Genomic DNA, 17909 nt, shown 5'->3' on the forward strand with positions numbered 1-17909 from the left:
GGTAAGAGCACCTGTGGCACAAATGTGAGGCCCTGAGTTCAAAATCTCAGGTGCGCCCAAGGTGGGCACATGCCTTCCTATAACCCCATTGCTGGGGTGGGGACACAGAAAAGAAGACTGCTGGGATTTCCGGTCACCAAACTAGCTCCATGTTTAGTTCCTGTCTCAAGGGACTAAGGTTGCCCTCCTCTGGCTTCCCTACATGCAAGGACACATGTACCTACACATGTGCACACAAACACCTCAGACACACACATCACACAAGCACTCACAGAGGGAGGGGACGTGGGGGAGGCCATTCATAAAATCACATTCAGTCAAAAAGAAAGTTCTCAATGATTGGGTTACAGGTGGCTTTGTTTGTTTGTTTGTTTGTTTGTTAGTTACAGAAATGCGCTACACTTTGCAGAGATGGGTCTCATAGAGCACACACCATGAAAGCAGCAGCTGTTGATTCTGCTGAAGACTCAGACACCTCACCCACTGGCCCTGTGCCCGTAACCCTTGGCCACACCTAGAAGGATGCATGGGGCTGGAGTTCCTGGCCCCTGACCTAGCTCTGGGGCCAATGTGCAAGCTCTAGAAGAGACTCTGCCCTTGGAATAGTCTTGCACACTTTCCTCTCCTTGAAAGCCAACACTGGGGTCCTACAGCAGCTGTAGAGTCACAAGAGAGACACTTGGGATAAATAATACTGGTCTCTAACCCCTCACACTACCCCTGCCATTGAGAGACACATTCACAGCCAGCATGGACGCCTTCCTGTCACACTGCTCACAGGTCTGGAAGGAATCACCTTCAGAGGAAGAGAGTGCTCACGGGAGAACTCATTTCAACAGACTCGTTCTCAGCTGTCATCGTGGCAGGGCCACAGAAACTCCCAAGCGTCCCACAGGACGGTCTCAGAGGAGGGGCTTAAGAGGATTTTGCCATCACTTCCAATGCCTACATAAGGAACTGGGAAACACCCAGGCTGCTCCGAGAGCAGCCAGCAGGCATGGAAGAAGGAGAGACACACCAATGGCTCAGAAGAAACCTCTCCACCAGCCTCTCCTACAGGATTTCATCTGACAGGTGCTTGCCTGGCTGTTTGCAGTGTGATAAGAGATTGAAGATGTTGTGATATTTAGTTGTCATATGAGGAAACAAGCCCCAGCACGGTGATGTATTCTCAGCTCAAGGTCTAGGATTGTTGTTCAGGACTCTGGCTTCTATCCAGCGTTCTCTAATGACCCACAAGGCTCCTGCAGGTGCTCACGTGCCCCGTGCCTCCGTCTTACCTGTTCTTTGTGCATTGACCCATTCATTTATCCCCCCACCCCCTCACAGACTGGTGGGAACACTGAGCATGCACCTAGGACACACCTGTTACCACATCTCCAGGGACAGCTTTGTTCCAGTCCACAATGACGAATGAGTGGCAGCCTTCCATGGCGACCACGGTGATGTTGCGGGGAGCATGCTGGGGAGGAAGGTCATTCTTCGTCAGGTCGTTTGGAATGAGTTCATCCAGGCTTTCCACTTGGAAATGATCCAGAGCATCAGTCAGGGAGCACGGGGCCGACGGGTCTTTACTGAGGTATGTCACGTAAGGAGCTGGAAAGCACAGAGATGCCCAGTTGGACTTCTGGGATTTTGTTTTTGTTCTGGAAGCAGAATCATAGCATGTGCTCTGTGGAACCAGACCCATGATTTAGCCTCTTCCTGCCGAGACTCCTGAGACATCTGATGCTGACCCAAGAACCCATCCCAGGGGGCTGGGGAGGTGGCTCTGGGAATGCAGTACATGCGACACCAGATCTAGGATCTAATTTCAATCCCTGCCACCTATGTAACAGTGAGGCAGGCATGCCAGCAGCCATGATCCCGACTGGAGAGGCCGAGGCGAAGGATCTGTGTGGTAGGCTGGGTAGCTAGACCACAGCAAGCTGCCTTAGTAAATAAAGGGCAGAGTGATCAAAGACACCCAACATCAATGTCTGGCCTCTACACCCACAGTCCCGCACACATGCAACTATGCATACATACACACATGCACAGCACCCACATATATGTGGGCCAAGTGAAAGATCACATCTCTGCCTCTCACGAACGGATCCAGGTGCACACAGTTTGAAATCTGGAGGGTTGCGAAAGGCCTCACTGCCCCATCAGTGCTGATGACCGTAACCTCAGAGTGATTCAGAAAGGTCCTCTGACTGCAATTTGATGTAACACAAACCTCCTGCATTCTTCCGTTCCCATGCCCTCAGATTCGGAAAACTGTGAGTCACTTAACTAGCATTCCTGCACCACAGTCCGTTCCCTCACCACTCTTGAGATCAGAGAAACAGATGACAGCCTCCAGCTTTTTCCCTGGGTGGCCTCCTGTAGCCCTCCGTGAATCTTACAATCCTGGTGGAAGTTAACGTGAAGCCAAGGCCCAAACAGACCTCTGCAACATTGTTGCTCCGCTCACTGCACGCTGAAGCCCTTCCTGCCCACATGCTTTCAGTGGCTGCAGGAAACTGGGGGTATGCAAATCAGATGGCCTGGTACCTGTTACAGTGAGAATGCACTCCTGAGCCAGGGACAACCAGTGGGCTCTGCTGCCAACCCACAGCTCTTTTGATTATAGTCCACTCTAAAAGAAGGTAGGAATGCCAAGGAATTGAAGTTAAGGCTTTACACATCCAAGACCCTCAAGTCCTCTCACCCGGAATGGCTAGAGATCTCTAGAGGCCTTTTGGTCTTCGGAAGCAATCTGTGGAAGGGCTAACGATGCCACTGGAGAGTGGTGTGGTATCATGGTACAAATGGCGTCAGTACTGATACCGCTAGTGATACCACACCTCTTTCCCTTTCTTGTCAGGCAGCAAGCAGGGAAGTGAAAGTTTGGTGGGCTCCACCAGGCTGCTGAACACTGCGGCAGGCAGACACTGGCTGGAGCCCCAGGAATGCTGCCTCAGACTAATAGTCTTGCTCTTCAGCTGGCGTGATGAGCCGCCCAGTCATTGCGTCTTGGCTGGCAAGACATCTTCTCTGCTCATGGCAAGACATTTGTTTTGGAAACCGAAAAGTATGATGTTAATTTAAGCTGTTACTTGTCTGCACTCAGTAACATATTAATTCAACTGTCTACCAACACAGTTCATCAAGGGCCTGGGAAATGACTTGGGAAGGGAATGGAAGATACTTCAGCTACATAGAATTTTCAATTGAAGTTGTTTTAACTGCTGGGAAAGAAGAGGAGAGAAATAAATTTCTAGATCCCAGTTCTTTGAGACTTAATCAAGTTGGAGAAGAAAACTGCACAAAAAAGGGGTTTGGTCCTGTGACATTGTCATGGCCACTGACAACATACACAAAGCCACTATTTCAGAGTTTAGCAAGCCTTGTGCAAGTTGAGGTCCAACCATCAAACCTGTCTTCAGAACACTGGTCACAGGGCTGGGGAGACGCTCGGTGGGTCAGAATGCTTGCCTGGTGAGCGTGAGGGCCTGAGCCTGCATCCCCAGCACCCACGTGAAAAGCTGGGCAAAGCCGGGCACCCCTGCCGTCTGGGATGTCTCCCTAAAGGAAAGAGCAAGCTCCTGATTCTTCGAGAGATGCTGCCTCAGGAACAGCACAGGGTGGCAGGGAAGACACCGGCTGTCCTCCGGCCGGTGGGTGCATGTGTGTGGGGCATGCGCTGGCACACTCTTGTGAACACACTTGCTGAAGTCCTCTGTTGGGCGCTAACAGTTCTCCAGCCCTCCTCTCATCTGGCTTTCGCCAATTAATGCCAATCTAAGTAATGGATGCTGAATTACCCTGAACAGAAATTTCACCCCAGGGAAGCGCTTTCTTCAATTTTTTTTCTCTGCCTTAGCCAGGCTGTGGCTTAGTTATACTGTCTTTAAGGGGCAAAGCTAAAACTAATTTCTCCGGTCAAGGAAGTGACATTCACCGACAAATCGTCTCTTTCCAGCCAGATCAAATTCTTCCTCTGGGAAGGAGCTGACAGTGCCTTGCTCTGGGATGATATTGGGCGTGGCAGCAGTGGTTGAGGGCATGGTGCTGGCCGGTGGCATCGTGGTCACAAGTCCATAATCTGAAAAGATACAAAGTCTTTGTAACCACGTGCTACCAGGAGAGGCATTGGTTGCAATCTATGGATGCTTATGATTCAACTGTAGACACACGTACAGCACAGAGTCACCCACATACATGACACACACAGATACGCAAACACACACACACACACACACACTAACACACCCTGGAATGACCGCTGTACGCAGCTGCATATTCAAAGAGAGAGAAAGAGAAAGAACAAAGAAACACACAGGCCCACAAACGTGAAGTCTGGGAACAGAAGAGGAGACCTTCAGGACTTCCAGGCCACGCTCATGCGCATTGCTGGTCCTGACCTCAGCTTCTTTTTCAGAGCTATAAAAGATCACCTCGGGGGTAGAGAGATGGCTGAGTGGCTAAGAGCACTTACAGCTCTGGAAGAGGACCTGGACTCAGTTCCCAGCAACCACGGCAGACGGCTCACAACGTCCTGCACCTCCAGTTCCTGGGAACCTGACGCCCTGTGGCCGCCATAGGCACCTGCACGCGTGTGGTGCATATAAACACACACAACACACATATGCACAGACAAACAGCGAGTGGCCAAGGATAATATAATAAATCTTTAAAAATCACGGCAGATCAGAAAATAAATTTAAATTAAAATAAAAGGAGAGGTGGCTTGGAATTTAAGAGCACTTGTTGCTCTTTCCGAGGACTCGGGTTTGGTTCCCAGCGCCCACACCAGGCAGCTCACAACTGCCTGTAACTCCAGGTCCAGGCCCCTCTTTTGGCCTCCAGAGGCACGAGCTCATGTGCCATCCATGCATGCACTCAGATATAACAAGTATATATATAACAGATATAACACAGAATTTAAGAATGAAGAAAGCTTAGAGAAAAATCCAGGTACGGACTTTTTCAGGGAAGAGGCTGGAATTAATGTTCTAAAAAAACAAACAAAAAAAACCCCTAATCTCTTAACACTTGAAAAAAAAAAACTGATCCTCTTCAACTGCTCAAAGATAATAATAATAATAATAATAATAACATAAGGCAGGGGGCATCTTCTAAGGTGCTGAGGAATCTTCCATGGTTTCCTAACACCTGCTGTATTTTTTTTTTAATCAGTCTTTATTTGAAGACTGCAGTGGGTTAAGCCACTGAGTGTAACTTAACACTGAATGAAGAAAGCATCAAAGCCAATGTTGTTCCTAGCACTGTGGCTCAAGACACAGGACCCCAGCAGATGAAAGGAAGCCAACAATGAGCTTGGGCATCAAAGGTACACACCACGCAGGCAAGTCTCCAAGGTGAACTTCTCACCTGCAGAGGCAGTTACAGAAATACAGGACAACCCCGGGTCCTAAGAGTAATGAGCAAGAGCAGTTGCCATTTCTTAAGAGATGGGTGTGGCTGAGTCAGGGGCATTTTGGAATCTTGAACTTAACTGTTTGAAAAGACTCTGTGATAAGAAACCAACACCTCTGTAGCAGCAGCTAAATAATTTAATTAGGAAAGGAAAAAGTGAGAAGGAACACAGCCCAACTAAGGCTCTCCACTGATTTAAACTGAATGGTTTTGCCAACAGAGATGCTGATGAAAGGGGAGGTCTAGGCAGCGGTAGTACCAGCTCCTCGAGCTTCCTGGTTTTCTTTAGATATGAACTTGAGAGTGACTTGGAAGAGGGGGTGGTTACCACCGCTGCCTCAGTTTGAACCAGAGGAAAATGCAATCATGATCAAACACTTATAATTAAAATAAGATCTTGTGATCAGAAAGCAAGCGTGTGCTTTGGGATGGGCTCCATACCATCATCATATACAACATAGTCCTCTTCCATGGGTAGAGCCGTGTCAGTCTCCAGGCCGGAGAAATCATCTAGGAAGGAAGAGGGAAGAAGAGAGATCTTCACAGGCTCTTCCCAATGCTCCTAGAATTCTGCCCCTGAGAAAAGCAACTCAGTGGCTCCCCAAAACCAGCCAGCGATACCAGTGTCTCCTCACTTTCCCAGTTGTTAGGAGACAGTTGCCTGTCCAACCATCTCAGGAACAACCTCCATCTCACTGGCAGGGTCAAAAGTGAGTTCTCATTCCCAGGCCCCTGGAAACCAACGCCTATCCTGCTTCTTCAGGTGTTTGATGTTTGTCTGTTAATCAGTAAAGAAGGTAAAGAGGGAAGCTGCTTTGTTCCTTTATCATTCCGACTTCTGGGCCAGAAGTCCAGGGGGGACCTGACTGCAAAAGCTCAGTCAAGGAACACGAAACCGGGTGACTGGGATAAGGTCCAGTCACCAAAGTTTACTTCCTTGCTCAACCCCTTGTGTTAAAATATTATTGTGTTAAAATATGCTACAGCTCCTCCCCCACTCCCCCTTGCTTTGGGGTCCTTTAAAAACTCTATACAATTTCTCTTCAGGGTTGCAGTTCAGCCAGTTCTGCATCCCTGATCAATCAGTAGCGGCCTGAGTTTGATTTTGTCATCTTTAAATAATGACGTTACTAAGATGAACGTTCAGAGAGGCAGTCAGCTCCTAGGTCTATGCTGTTGTCCCTGACTGGTCAGTTTTGGCTGCTTAATTCAAATAAAGATCTTGCTTTGCTGGACTCTTGTGACTGCTTGGGTTTGGTTTTTTGGACCCCAACAAGATCACCAGAACCTCAAAATGGAAGTCAGGCCTTCTCTCTTTGAGATCAGAGAAAAGCAATCCAAAACCCTTTACTCAGGAGCAAAAACCCCACACCCAGCTCTGGCTTCCTAGAGCCCTCTGCCACCCTCCCAGTCACCTCCACCACCCACCTGTCTGAATTGCTGTATGCCTGGAGGGAGGGCCTCTCACGCTACTGTCACTAGCCTGGACACATATGCTCAGAGGTTGGCCAGAAGAGGGAGGCCTTGGACGGTGACATAAATCTCTTCCCCAGATAAATGTTATCTGCCTTTATTCTCCCCCTACTTCTCTTTGCCACTAGAATATTCTAGAACCAGGATGGTTTCCTGCCTCCCATTCCTTCTAGCTCGGCACTACCCGAGTTTCCGTCGATTCTCTGTGTCAGCCAGGGCCATGCCTTTACATTTTGTTTGAAACGTGACAGTTCCTACAACTACAGCAATTTGGTTCTTAGAAGTTAAAGAACTTGCTTTTCCAGCCCCTGCCCTCCTTGCCTTAGGGGACCAGAGTAATTGCTGTGAGAGGTATTCCTCATTCACCTTCCATTATCTGACTCAGTGGTTACCCCGAGCAATGGCCAACTATGAGCTAAAAAGGGAAATATTTCAACCTCCTTCCCTGCTATCTCTTTGTGCCTAAAACTGCCTCCACTTGTAAGCAGATGGCAGAGTCAGGGTTTTACGGAGAACCCTTGTGTAGCCCCACTTCTCAGTTAAAGCTCCGGATCGTCTTAAGTTGTTCTTTCCCAGCCCCCTTCCTCCCTGATTACATACTCAGGAAATTGGTACCAATTAGATTCCTTGACTTGCAGGTGAACTTTGAAGCCAGGGTATTTTCTATCCAAACAGCTCAGAGGATTTCCTCCCTCCTTATGACCCAAGCCCACAGCCACGGTACAGAACTCTCCAGACACAATGCCTTCTTGAGAGGGGTTGAGGGGAGGACAGGAGGAAGGTGACTGCCTGTTGCCTTCTGGACTCTGGGTGTCTCAGTGTAGGCTGTGTGCGTCAATCTTCACAACACACCCTTGGGATCATCGGATTTATTACACCCTCTACTCAGGCTCCACACGGGGGCTCTGAGAGGATTTACAGCAGCCTGAAGCCACACGGGTGCTAACACAGAACTGGGCCTGGGAGCTCTTTGGCTCAGAGACATGCTTAGAGTTCAGCAAACCGCCTGTGCTTTTTAGAGCAGAGCTAACCAATCAGTTGTCTTCCAGCCTGTGCTGCTTGACTCAACATTTCACAGTGAAACAAGAGGGAAAGGAGTATACAAATCCCATCTCCAGGAAACCAAATGTATCGATGTGACTTTTTTTTTTTAACTGTTAGTCACTGTTCTAACTCTCAACACGTGTTTGACTATAACAGTCCTACTGGTTCTTTGAAGCTTTCCGCTCGCATTAAAGGGCGAGTGTTATGGTGCTGAAGTGAGCTCGCGCAGCGGAGGGCAGGGGGACTCTGCTGTTGGCTGCCCGGCTCTTAAACACCCAGCAGAACCCCCACAGCCACCGTCCGTTGCCCAAGACAAGGTCCAGTATCCTTGAACATCACGCACAGGCTGATAACCTGTGCTTACAGTAAATGCTAATAAGGCCATTTCCAGACCATCCACCCTTCAGGGGCAGAATGGTCATCTTGAGAAAAAAAATCCCAAGCGTGGTTATTATTGTATAATATTACTCTCCCTAGGCCAGAGCAACATCAACATGCCTGTATCTGAGCCAGTGCAAGCCTGTTTTCAGGTCCATGAGCCTCTTGGGTTTATCTTGTCGCTGGTTCCTGACCTAACTTTTTTTTTTTTTTTTGCCTCTGTGAATTTAGTTTTTAGGAGCACAGTATGACTTTCTTATTAATCATTTCCGTTATGTCTCCTGTCTCAAAAAGGAACGAAATGTGCATTCCTAATATCCCAGGTCAAAGAGAACAGGGAGAAGCGGAGCTTCCTTTGTGGATTCCCAAGTTCACGGCAACTTCTTGAGATGCCGAGGTCACTTGGACCTTGCAGGAGGCCACATGTGCTTTTTACCTGCCAACTTATATCACCTCTTGTGATGGCCAACATAAGGCCTCTGGCACAAATGAACATCCCACTGTGTAATTTTATACATTTCTAAAACCAAATAAAATCCGTTTTTTTTCTGCGTTACCACCATCTTCTCTTCAAGTAAATGTATCTTCTGTGTGTAATGATTGTACATCCATGTTTCATCAGAACAGATGACTCTGCCGTTCAAAACCATCCGTAACCATGTAAAACTGGGTATCAAATAAGCCAACCTTGATCCCCCTCCCCCACAAACACTTTGACCATCATATTAAAGTGGCTTCCAGTCATCAATGTAGTCAAATCTTCCCAGTACCTCACCCATAGTCAGGTTAAAAAAAAAAAAAAGAATGTGTGATGTCTTCAAGGAATTAGGGCCTCAGCTCCAGAGACATTAAAATGGCGTTTTAAAAGTTTGTTCTCCATAGAAATTTAGAGGGAGGAAGTAGACTCCAGCCGTGGGAAACTGAGCACATTCCCAAATGTTAGGGTGGGTCCACTGCACATACGTTCCAATTATTCTCTTTGCATTTTTTGTCAGGAGAGTGAGCGTGGCCGGCTGGAGCTTCTCTCTGTAATGACGAATGTGTGTCTCTCCAACATGTAGCAAGGTCACGTTACAAATCCTTGAGTGTCCGGTTGGTTAAAAGCACTTCCATATGTGCAGTCACCCAATCTACCGTAGGAAGAGCCTGGAAAACAAAGGTCACTGGCTTTTACCTCCGACGTCGAAAACCCAGAGTGTTTGTATCTTAAAGATAAATGTCTAAAGAAGAGAGCCTGCTACCCTGAGCAATTAGAGTCATGACGGAGCGTGTTACCTCAGTTCCAGGGTTTCGTTCCTGAGAGGAGAAGTCAATTCTAGCTAAAAAAAAAAAAAAACATAAAAACAAAACCCACTGTTTGTGTGTGTGAGCTCGCGTGCATGTGCGTGTGTGTGTGTGTGTGTGTGTGTGTGTGTGTGTGTGTATGTACAGAGAGAGGCATAAATGCAACACCACACAGAAAGCAAGCATGTAATGTGCATGAAGGGCTATGGAAAAGTACGGCATCCATAACAAATGAGGACGTATCCATAAATAGCAAAGTTGTTGGCATGACTGAATGGCCCAAGGTTATTCCTAGAACATTTCTTGAAAACAGTTTTCAAAGGAAAGGAGGAGGCATGGCTTAACCAAGGGAGCCAAGACATAGATGTTTAAAAAGATACTTTTAAAGTGGGAGAGCCGAAACAAAACACCAGGACTTTACAAATGGAAGGGAATTCCAACAGTCAGCTGAAGCAGGTTGAGAAGAAAGGTTTGGACCAGCCTCTCATTGATATTCTTCACTCCCAGCAGTTCGGGTTCCAAGTCACAACCGAGGCAGTGAAGAACATTCAAGGTCCTGGGGTGGGGAGAGCCACACCCAGGATGTTCTCTGGCTAATTTTAGCTGCGTGCAGGGGGAGCCACAGTGTATTCATGGGGAGTGCGTGTTCAGGACTGAACTCAAAACAACAAAGGAGATTATGCAAGGGAGACACGAAGGCTAGAGGCAAAGCCAGGGCATGGGTGAGCCCCAGGTGTTCTCCAGGTTCTTTGGAGGAGGCCAGGAACAGGTCTCCCCCCATGATGCTGCGGTCTCACTGGCACCATCTCTTCACTAAGTGCCGCAACAGTGTTAAGAAAGCGTTCTGCAACTGAGGCCACTACGAGGCAATGGGCCGACAAAGAACGAGTATGTTAGACAGCTGCTGAGCAGTCTTTTCTAGAGCAATCTGACTCTGGTATGGTCAGTTCTCAAGCCTTTTTTGGAACCAAGTGTCTACACAAGAAGCAAGCACTGTGGCTGGCTCATGGTTATATCTGATAACGCCATGTTAAACCAGAAGTGAGCAGACAGAAAGCCACTGGAGCCTGTTGTAAGAAACTCAGGCAGGAATAACATGTGAGTGTTAAGCCAACGGGCCAGCTTAGAGACACGGAGAAAAGTTACTCCAAGATATAAAATGGAGGGGAAAGATAAAAAAGAATAAACTGACAGTAGAGGGGAGGGGGACTCCGAGGGATGGATGTGTCTGAGGTCCTGATGATGGGATGTGTTTACAAGTCTTCTCATCCCCAAACTCCTCAGACTGTAGATTAAACACGCATGGCTCTTTACATGTCAACACCTCAGTGAAAGGGTTTTTAATTAAAATATAAAATAACTACAATTAGAATAAAAGCAAGGAAGAAAACATTCAAGTTTTAGAAACAGCTGATATAGAAGGCAAAGCACACAGAAGGATTTTTAAGAAATAACACATAGTCCATTCGGAAATGGTAGGGGAATGTGTTGTTCTTGCCAAGTTTAATTTTTTCACAAGACTCTTTGTTTATTTGTACTTGACTTCAAAATGCTGCCTAGAAGTACATTAGTCCAAGGAGCCAGAGAAGGGATTCAAGTGAAATGAACTCTATGCATTGCGATTGGCAAAGAAAAACTGACACAAATTCTAGGAAATCTATTGGATTTCATGCCAAATTAAAGTCTGGAATAGAAAAATGTCAATGAAATAAGATGCCACAGGGCCTTTAAAATGCAGGCAAAATAAAATGCAAAACAGCAGTGATGAAAATCAAATCCTAGCAATCATTCTTTTGCTTGCAACCAATTATTAAGCAATTGTCTGCACCAGTTATATTTCTACCTTCAGAAACAAACATATTAGCACATGCAAAAAGAAAAGTCACTTTAACACTACTAGAGAGTCAAAGGGAAAGGAAGGTAACCAGCACGACAGCTCAGCAGGTAAAGGCACTTGCCACCAAGCCTGATGACCGGAGTCCCACCCCTGGGACCCAAACGGTATAGAGAACTGGCTGCTCTAAGTTGTCCTCCAACTTCTCTACACCTGTTCTGGCATGTGTGTACCTAACATAACTTTCCCCAGTAAACAGATGTTTAGAAAAAGAGAAGAAAAATCAGATGTGTACTCACTGAGTGAGCATTATACAGATCCTCTCCCCAGTGGCTTGTTCCCTTGGTTTGTGTCTCTTTCCACTCTGCGGTAGACCTTCAAGGTGTGTCAAGCTTTCCTATTAATTCTTCACCGTTCCGTGCAAACAACGCCGTGAAAGTGGCTCCTCGCTCTGAGCACAGTGCTCATGTTAGAATCACCAGGGCTCATCGCCGACAGCCATGCTCTGAAAGAATTCCGGGCTTGCAAATACATCCTGAGAAGAAAGCTCTTCGGTCTGTGTAAGACTAAAAGACAGGCTTTTCAGCCGCCTTCCAAAATGAGGGAGGAGAGGGCGTCCATCTCCTCTGGGTCTGAGGCAAAGCTTTGGCCAGAATAATCTGAACTGAAGCCTGAGAGGAGAGGACGGTGACGTGCTGTTTTGCCATGACCTGGACCTTTGTGGCTCTCATTCTTTGGTGGGAAGACAGGCAGATGTCAGGAGTAATCAGAGAGCCCAAATCAAGCATGGCAAACAGGAATATGGAGGGAGACCCTCAGGAGAAGCCTCCTTGCTTGAGACTGGCTTTCTCCAGAGGGAAAGCTGATCACCACAGACGACTTCATCGCCAAACACAATGATGGCTTTCCTGGAGCTCACAGGAAAACTGTTATCTAACGGGTTACCCAGTCAGAAAGCCATCAGACCTGTTAAATCGCATGATCACAGAAACAACGTGCCTATATTTCCTCTCTCTCTCTAATACACAGTAAAGAACCTTAAGAAACATAGCCCAAACCAATGATAGTAAGTTTATGTTGTTAGGGAAGCAAAAGACCCTGAATTTTTAAATATCATTTGTGTGTGTAGGTGTCTATCACACCACATTTGTTATTTACGGAATCTGATGAACCTGATTGTATCACAGCATTGCTAAACAAACACGCTGGGATTCAAGATGCCCCTGCTTGGCTGCCATTCTGCCCTGCACGGTACTCACCCCCTTCTGGCAGGCTCTGGGGTACACCTCTGGCTCCCAGGACATTAGGTAAGTAAGTTGTCTACATTTGAGCAAAGCTGGTTACCTTCCTCGGGGTAGCACTCTGGGATCCCATTTGAGGCCATTATAAGGTTGCCGGCTTCATCCTGTTTTTCCAGGGTCCCGGGGGGACAGGTAGGTGAAGGGGTGGTAGGCTCTGGAGTGGTGGTAGTGGTCGTTGTCCTCCGAGTAGCTCGGACCGTAGTTGTGGGACGCCTGGTAGTGGTTGTGCGGCGGGTGGTGGTCCGGCGGGTGGTGGTGGTTGTGGGCTGAAGGGTTGTGGTCGTAGGCACAGTGGTGGTCGTTGTGGTTGGTGGCATGGTTGTGGTAGGAGGACGGGTGGTCGTTTTGATGACTTCCAAGCCCACTAAGGGCTTCCCTCCGAGACTTAAGATGGGTTTATCCTGAGCACTGGCCAGAGGTTTGCCATGTCTCCCCTGCCCAAAGAGGGGGAGTCCATCGGGACTCACCATAGGGGTTCCTCCCAGATCTGAAATAAAATCAAGCAAGAGAGATATGCAGAAGATGAAACAATCCCAGAGACAGAAAACACAACGGGAAACTGTCTTCTCGAAGCTTGTGCAAGCCTATGCTTTAACCAGCAAAAGGCGTGTGCCTGAGGGTAGCATCTGCTGCTATCTAGGACAGATGGGCTTAGGACAGGGTCCCCCTTACAGAACTATATAGACTCTTAAGTCAGAGCATGCCGTTACTAGAGAAAACTCTGTCTATTGAGGGGAGTATCTCTCTGCTCCTCATTTCTACTCCTAGGGGAGAAAACACGTTAGTTTGGGCCAGGGACAGCAAACATCTTCCACTAAAGGCCAAAGAACAAGTATTTTAAGCTTTGCAGGCCAGATGGAGCTGTTCAGCTCAACCCGTGTAGAGCAAAACACACAATAGACAATGCATAAACAATACATAATAGATGAGCTAGATGATACCTAAATAAATCTCCCTGTGCCCAGTGAAGCTTTTGTGTAGGGACACTGAAATGTAAATTTCATAATTTTACCACATGTCACAAGACAGTCTTTTGCTGTGGTGGTTGTGTGGGGGGGTGTTTTTTTAAGATGCTAAGAACTCTTCTGGGCTCAGAGGCCTTCCAAAACCAGGCAGTCCAGGAGCAGGCCTGTGGGCTGTAGTTTTCTGACCTGTGCTCTAAATGGCCAAGTTCAGGAACAAACAAGAGTACACGTCTCCAGAAGAGGAGTCTAAAGAAACAGAGTCTCTGAAACTAGGAGGAAAAGGCTCTGTTCTGGGTCCCCTTTGTGGACCTTCTTCCCACGTGACTGAGAGTGACAAGGACCACTAGCAACCATTAGAAACAAGGGGTGAGGTGAAGCCCAGAGCCATTCCACAGCTCCCTCAGCTTTTGTTTCTTAGGCGTCAGTCTCACTCACCCACGATGGTGCGACCATCGCCCCCGAGTCTCACCCGGAGAGGATTGCCGTGTGAGTCTTGGAGGTATCTCCCTTCTGCATTCAACACCAGCCCACGGTCCAGGTCCACAACCTAAACAACACAGACGGAAAGCTATACTGGGGACCCCCAAAATGCTCACATCTCCAACAACATGAACAGACAGGTGAGCATCCACAGAAAGGAGCAGGAAAAGCTCTCATCCTTATTTGCAAGGCTTGTGAAATTAGATGCAATTTTATCTTGTGTTTCATTGCTTACACTGAATCACAATTGCCTGCCTATATAATGCAGGAACTGTTTTGCTTCTCAAATATGCAAAAGATATTCAAAGTACCTTTTTTACCATTTTGTAATCATATCTAATATCAAAAACAGGAACCAACCTAAGAACCCATCAATTGATAGAAGATCTTAAATAAATAATTACCCGTCAGCCTCCAATGGAGGACCATAGCAATCTCATATATATTGATCTAAATTGATGCATACCAGGTAACAGGACTGATTATTTTGAAAAAAAAAATGCATTTTGTACATAAGATTGAAACTGGCAAAGGCACACATTCTGAAGGAATATCCACCAGGTTGTACCCGAGAGACCACTTCAAAGAAGCTGTTTGGAGTAAAGGATGTTTGTTTCCTTCTCTTGTATTTCTGAGCTACTTTAATCATCAGATGAACCAATGGCTTAAAAACATGAAATGTTTTTATTGTTACTTATCTTAAAATTAAATTAAAATTTGAGTATTGAATTAATTTTTAATTTATAGAAATATTAAGTATTATAGAATACATATAGAAAATTTCTATTCTAAGAAATTATAACTCTTGAAAATGTATTATTTTCCCTCTGAGGAAGAATCCTCTGTCTTCCCTCATACCCTGGACTAGCAGCCTCCCCATGTGTTAGTGACTTTTCAGATACACAATGGCCTGACACCGCACTCACGGGGCCCCACACTGAGGGACATCTCCAACCCTGTCTCTACATAACCACGAGACAAAAGGAGTCCTGCCTTGACAGCAGAAGTAAGACATTGATTAGAGACCCTACTTTCAAAATCAGCTCTGGTCACCTCTCAGCCATTTTTGGCTAGGAAGTGTAGTTGTCAAGACTTTTTCAATTCAGAACCATTGATAAAGTAATTCTGTTTTGATTTGCATGGATCTCGTATTTAGATCACATATTATGACTTTCAGAGGCCTTCGGTATATATTTTAAAACCTTTTCATTGTGAGTATTTTTTTATTCTTTCAAAGAATATTTTCAAGCCCTGAATATTGTTTTCTATTCACTCCACTCAGCCCACAAAAATCCCCTGGACATTTATTTTAGTTCCCGGCAGGGGTTTAGCATACTCTTTGTCTAAACAAAAAGCGCTATGGCATATTTTCAATTTTAGTCAGACAGCGTTCAGATTCAAAAGACTGTCTGATAAAATGATCTTTTTGACTTAGTTTTTAGTTTGGTTTTACTTTTTCATTTACAAAGGATTTAAGACGACTAACAGAAAATACATATACTAACTAATTATATACTAAGCTAAAAATAAAAATTAAATATAGGGGGCACATGGGAAAAGCCATTCTGTAGGCTGCAGGTAAGCTGCGGTGGAGCCCCACATTTATCTCATTTTCCTGTCAATCAAATGGAAAACCCTGCTGTGAGGTTTCCCAAGCCTCACTGATCAGCCACTTAAGGAACAAGTTAGTTAATCGGGAGAACCAAAGACTTCTAGGCATTGAAAGCAACTGTATTCAAGCACCTTTACTCAAGTGGCTAAAACTAAAGATAAGGGAGAGAGATAGAGGGAGTGAGGGAGAGAGAGAGACAGAGACAGAGAGAGGGGGTTTCACTTGTGGAGTGGCCATCATATTTGCTGAACATGAGAGAGCCTCAGTTTACCAGATATAAGCCAGTGCCTTTTTCTCTTTCTTAAACTGTTAAATTCTTAGCTGGGCAGAATGAGGCACTCATACAATCCCAGCACCAGAGAGGCCGTGAAGCAGGAGAATCTCGTATTTGAGGCCAGCTGGGGTACAGTCAAAATTTATCGATAAGAGAGGGGAAGGAGGGGAGAGGAGAATATGAGAGGATTTATTGGTGCACAGTATCCCTGATGTTTCTCTTCCCACCAACATAAGGACACCAAGAGTGTGTAAAGAAGTTTACCCTACCCACTTTGTTCCTTGAGGACCATTGATAATTCTTTGTCCATTTGGTTTTCCAATACTACCAGGAGGTATGTTCTCTTCTGCATTTGGTCTTCCATTATAACCTGCACAGCAGGGAAAAGGGGGAACCTGGTAAGGTCAACCTTCCTGGACTATTGACTTCATCAAACCGTGAGCGCAGACACCTCATTTCCAACAAACACAAAACGGAATTCCAACCAATAGCATCTACGTGTTGGATCACAAGCTCACACTGTGACTTCTACATGGCAATCATGTCTATAGAAGGGCAGTCAAAGGACAGCCTGACAGTGCTGGGGGACTGAGAATGAGACTCAAAAGTACCTCAGTGCATGAAGTTTAAGACCTTGGTGGCTCTGGTTTCGTTGTCACTGATTAGAAGAACAGGAATGCATTTGAATATGGGAGGTGCGCTCTGACGTGACTTAAATGCCATCCAACAGGACAGCTGTTTCCAGCTGCCTCCTGTCCCAGGTCACCGGGTAGTCCTGTGGTGTGCTCCCAGCCTGCCGGGCTCTGCAGCACAGCCTGAGAAGTATTTAGTGAGGTTTTTGCTAAGGGGCTCTTCCAGGGGACAGTTGGCCTTTGTTCTCAGCCTCTGGGGCCCAGCCCCACTTCAGGAGGGAGCGCTGGGGCTCCTGACAGCACTGCTGGCCACACTTAGTTCTCCGCTTCAGTCACAGAGCGAGCACCTATTGGGTTCTATCACATGCAGGGTGTTGGTAAGCGCTACATCTATTAATGTGATCATCCCTTAAAACAGTCTTAGTGGGAAAACTATCCCAGCGCGGGGCCATCTGGTCTGGAATACAGACAGAGGCACTATCCTAAATCAATCAATCAATCAGTTCGTCAATACCACCAGATCCTAATACAGTTGTCAAAGATGTTTAAGAAACCCCAGTTAAATGCAAGAAAAGTGCAAGGCTCAACTGAATACAAATCCATCACATATACCTCAGACCCTGCCCTGTGTCTTCACATGGACCTTCATTCAGAGCTGTCTATGTTCCATCCTCTGTTACAGAATTCAGGTTATCCTAACCCTACTCCGTGACAACTGTCTTCATCACGTGCTTTCTGCAGGTTGGTGAATGAAATGTCTAAGCACTTCCTGTACAAGACGTTTGAAACTGAGCCAGGGTGCGTTTGGTTGCGTTTTATATGCGAAAGATAAGGATGAAACAGGCAAAAGGCAAGTCAGTACATGCCGTGTGTATGGACACACACACACACACACACACACATTTGTTATTACTGTTCCTTAAATATCTTCTGCCAAGTGAATAACCAATGTGTACACAGACATATGACATACGGAACAAGCAGAAGATAAGTCAATATTTATTCACACATATAGATGTTATTACTTTTCATTCCTTTAATATGTTCTGGCAAGTGAATAACTGAAGGTGACATCTGGGCTATGACACATCTTCAGAGATGAAGGGCTAGGTTGGAGGGTGATGGGAGGGTGGATTTCATGTTAGGAGCTGCAGCTCAGGCATCTCCCATATATGTGACCTGAAGTCAGCAGCTCTGGTCTTAGGGTCAAACCCATCTGGAAAGCA

General features: G+C 46.3%; 1 protein-coding gene across 4 annotated transcripts in view; it reads right to left on the reverse strand.

Moving 5' to 3' along the window:
* The window catches only part of Fndc1 (fibronectin type III domain containing 1), an 81877-nt gene that overhangs the window by 13090 nt on the left and 50878 nt on the right, over positions 1 to 17909 (reverse strand). For all 4 annotated transcript variants that reach the window (XM_060373139.1, XM_021635733.2, XM_021635734.2 and 1 more), the window contains 6 exons: positions 16321 to 16421; positions 14121 to 14232; positions 12764 to 13207; positions 5848 to 5916; positions 3929 to 4072; positions 1366 to 1596 (listed from right to left, as the gene is read on the reverse strand). In XM_060373139.1, coding sequence (XP_060229122.1) covers positions 1366 to 1596; positions 3929 to 4072; positions 5848 to 5916; positions 12764 to 13207; positions 14121 to 14232; positions 16321 to 16421 — 1101 coding nt within the window. The remainder of the gene's footprint in view (positions 1 to 1365; positions 1597 to 3928; positions 4073 to 5847; positions 5917 to 12763; positions 13208 to 14120; positions 14233 to 16320; positions 16422 to 17909) is intronic.

Source organism: Meriones unguiculatus, chromosome 20 (assembly GCF_030254825.1).
Source record: "Meriones unguiculatus strain TT.TT164.6M chromosome 20, Bangor_MerUng_6.1, whole genome shotgun sequence".
In the NCBI taxonomy this organism is placed as follows: Eukaryota; Metazoa; Chordata; class Mammalia; order Rodentia; family Muridae; genus Meriones; species Meriones unguiculatus.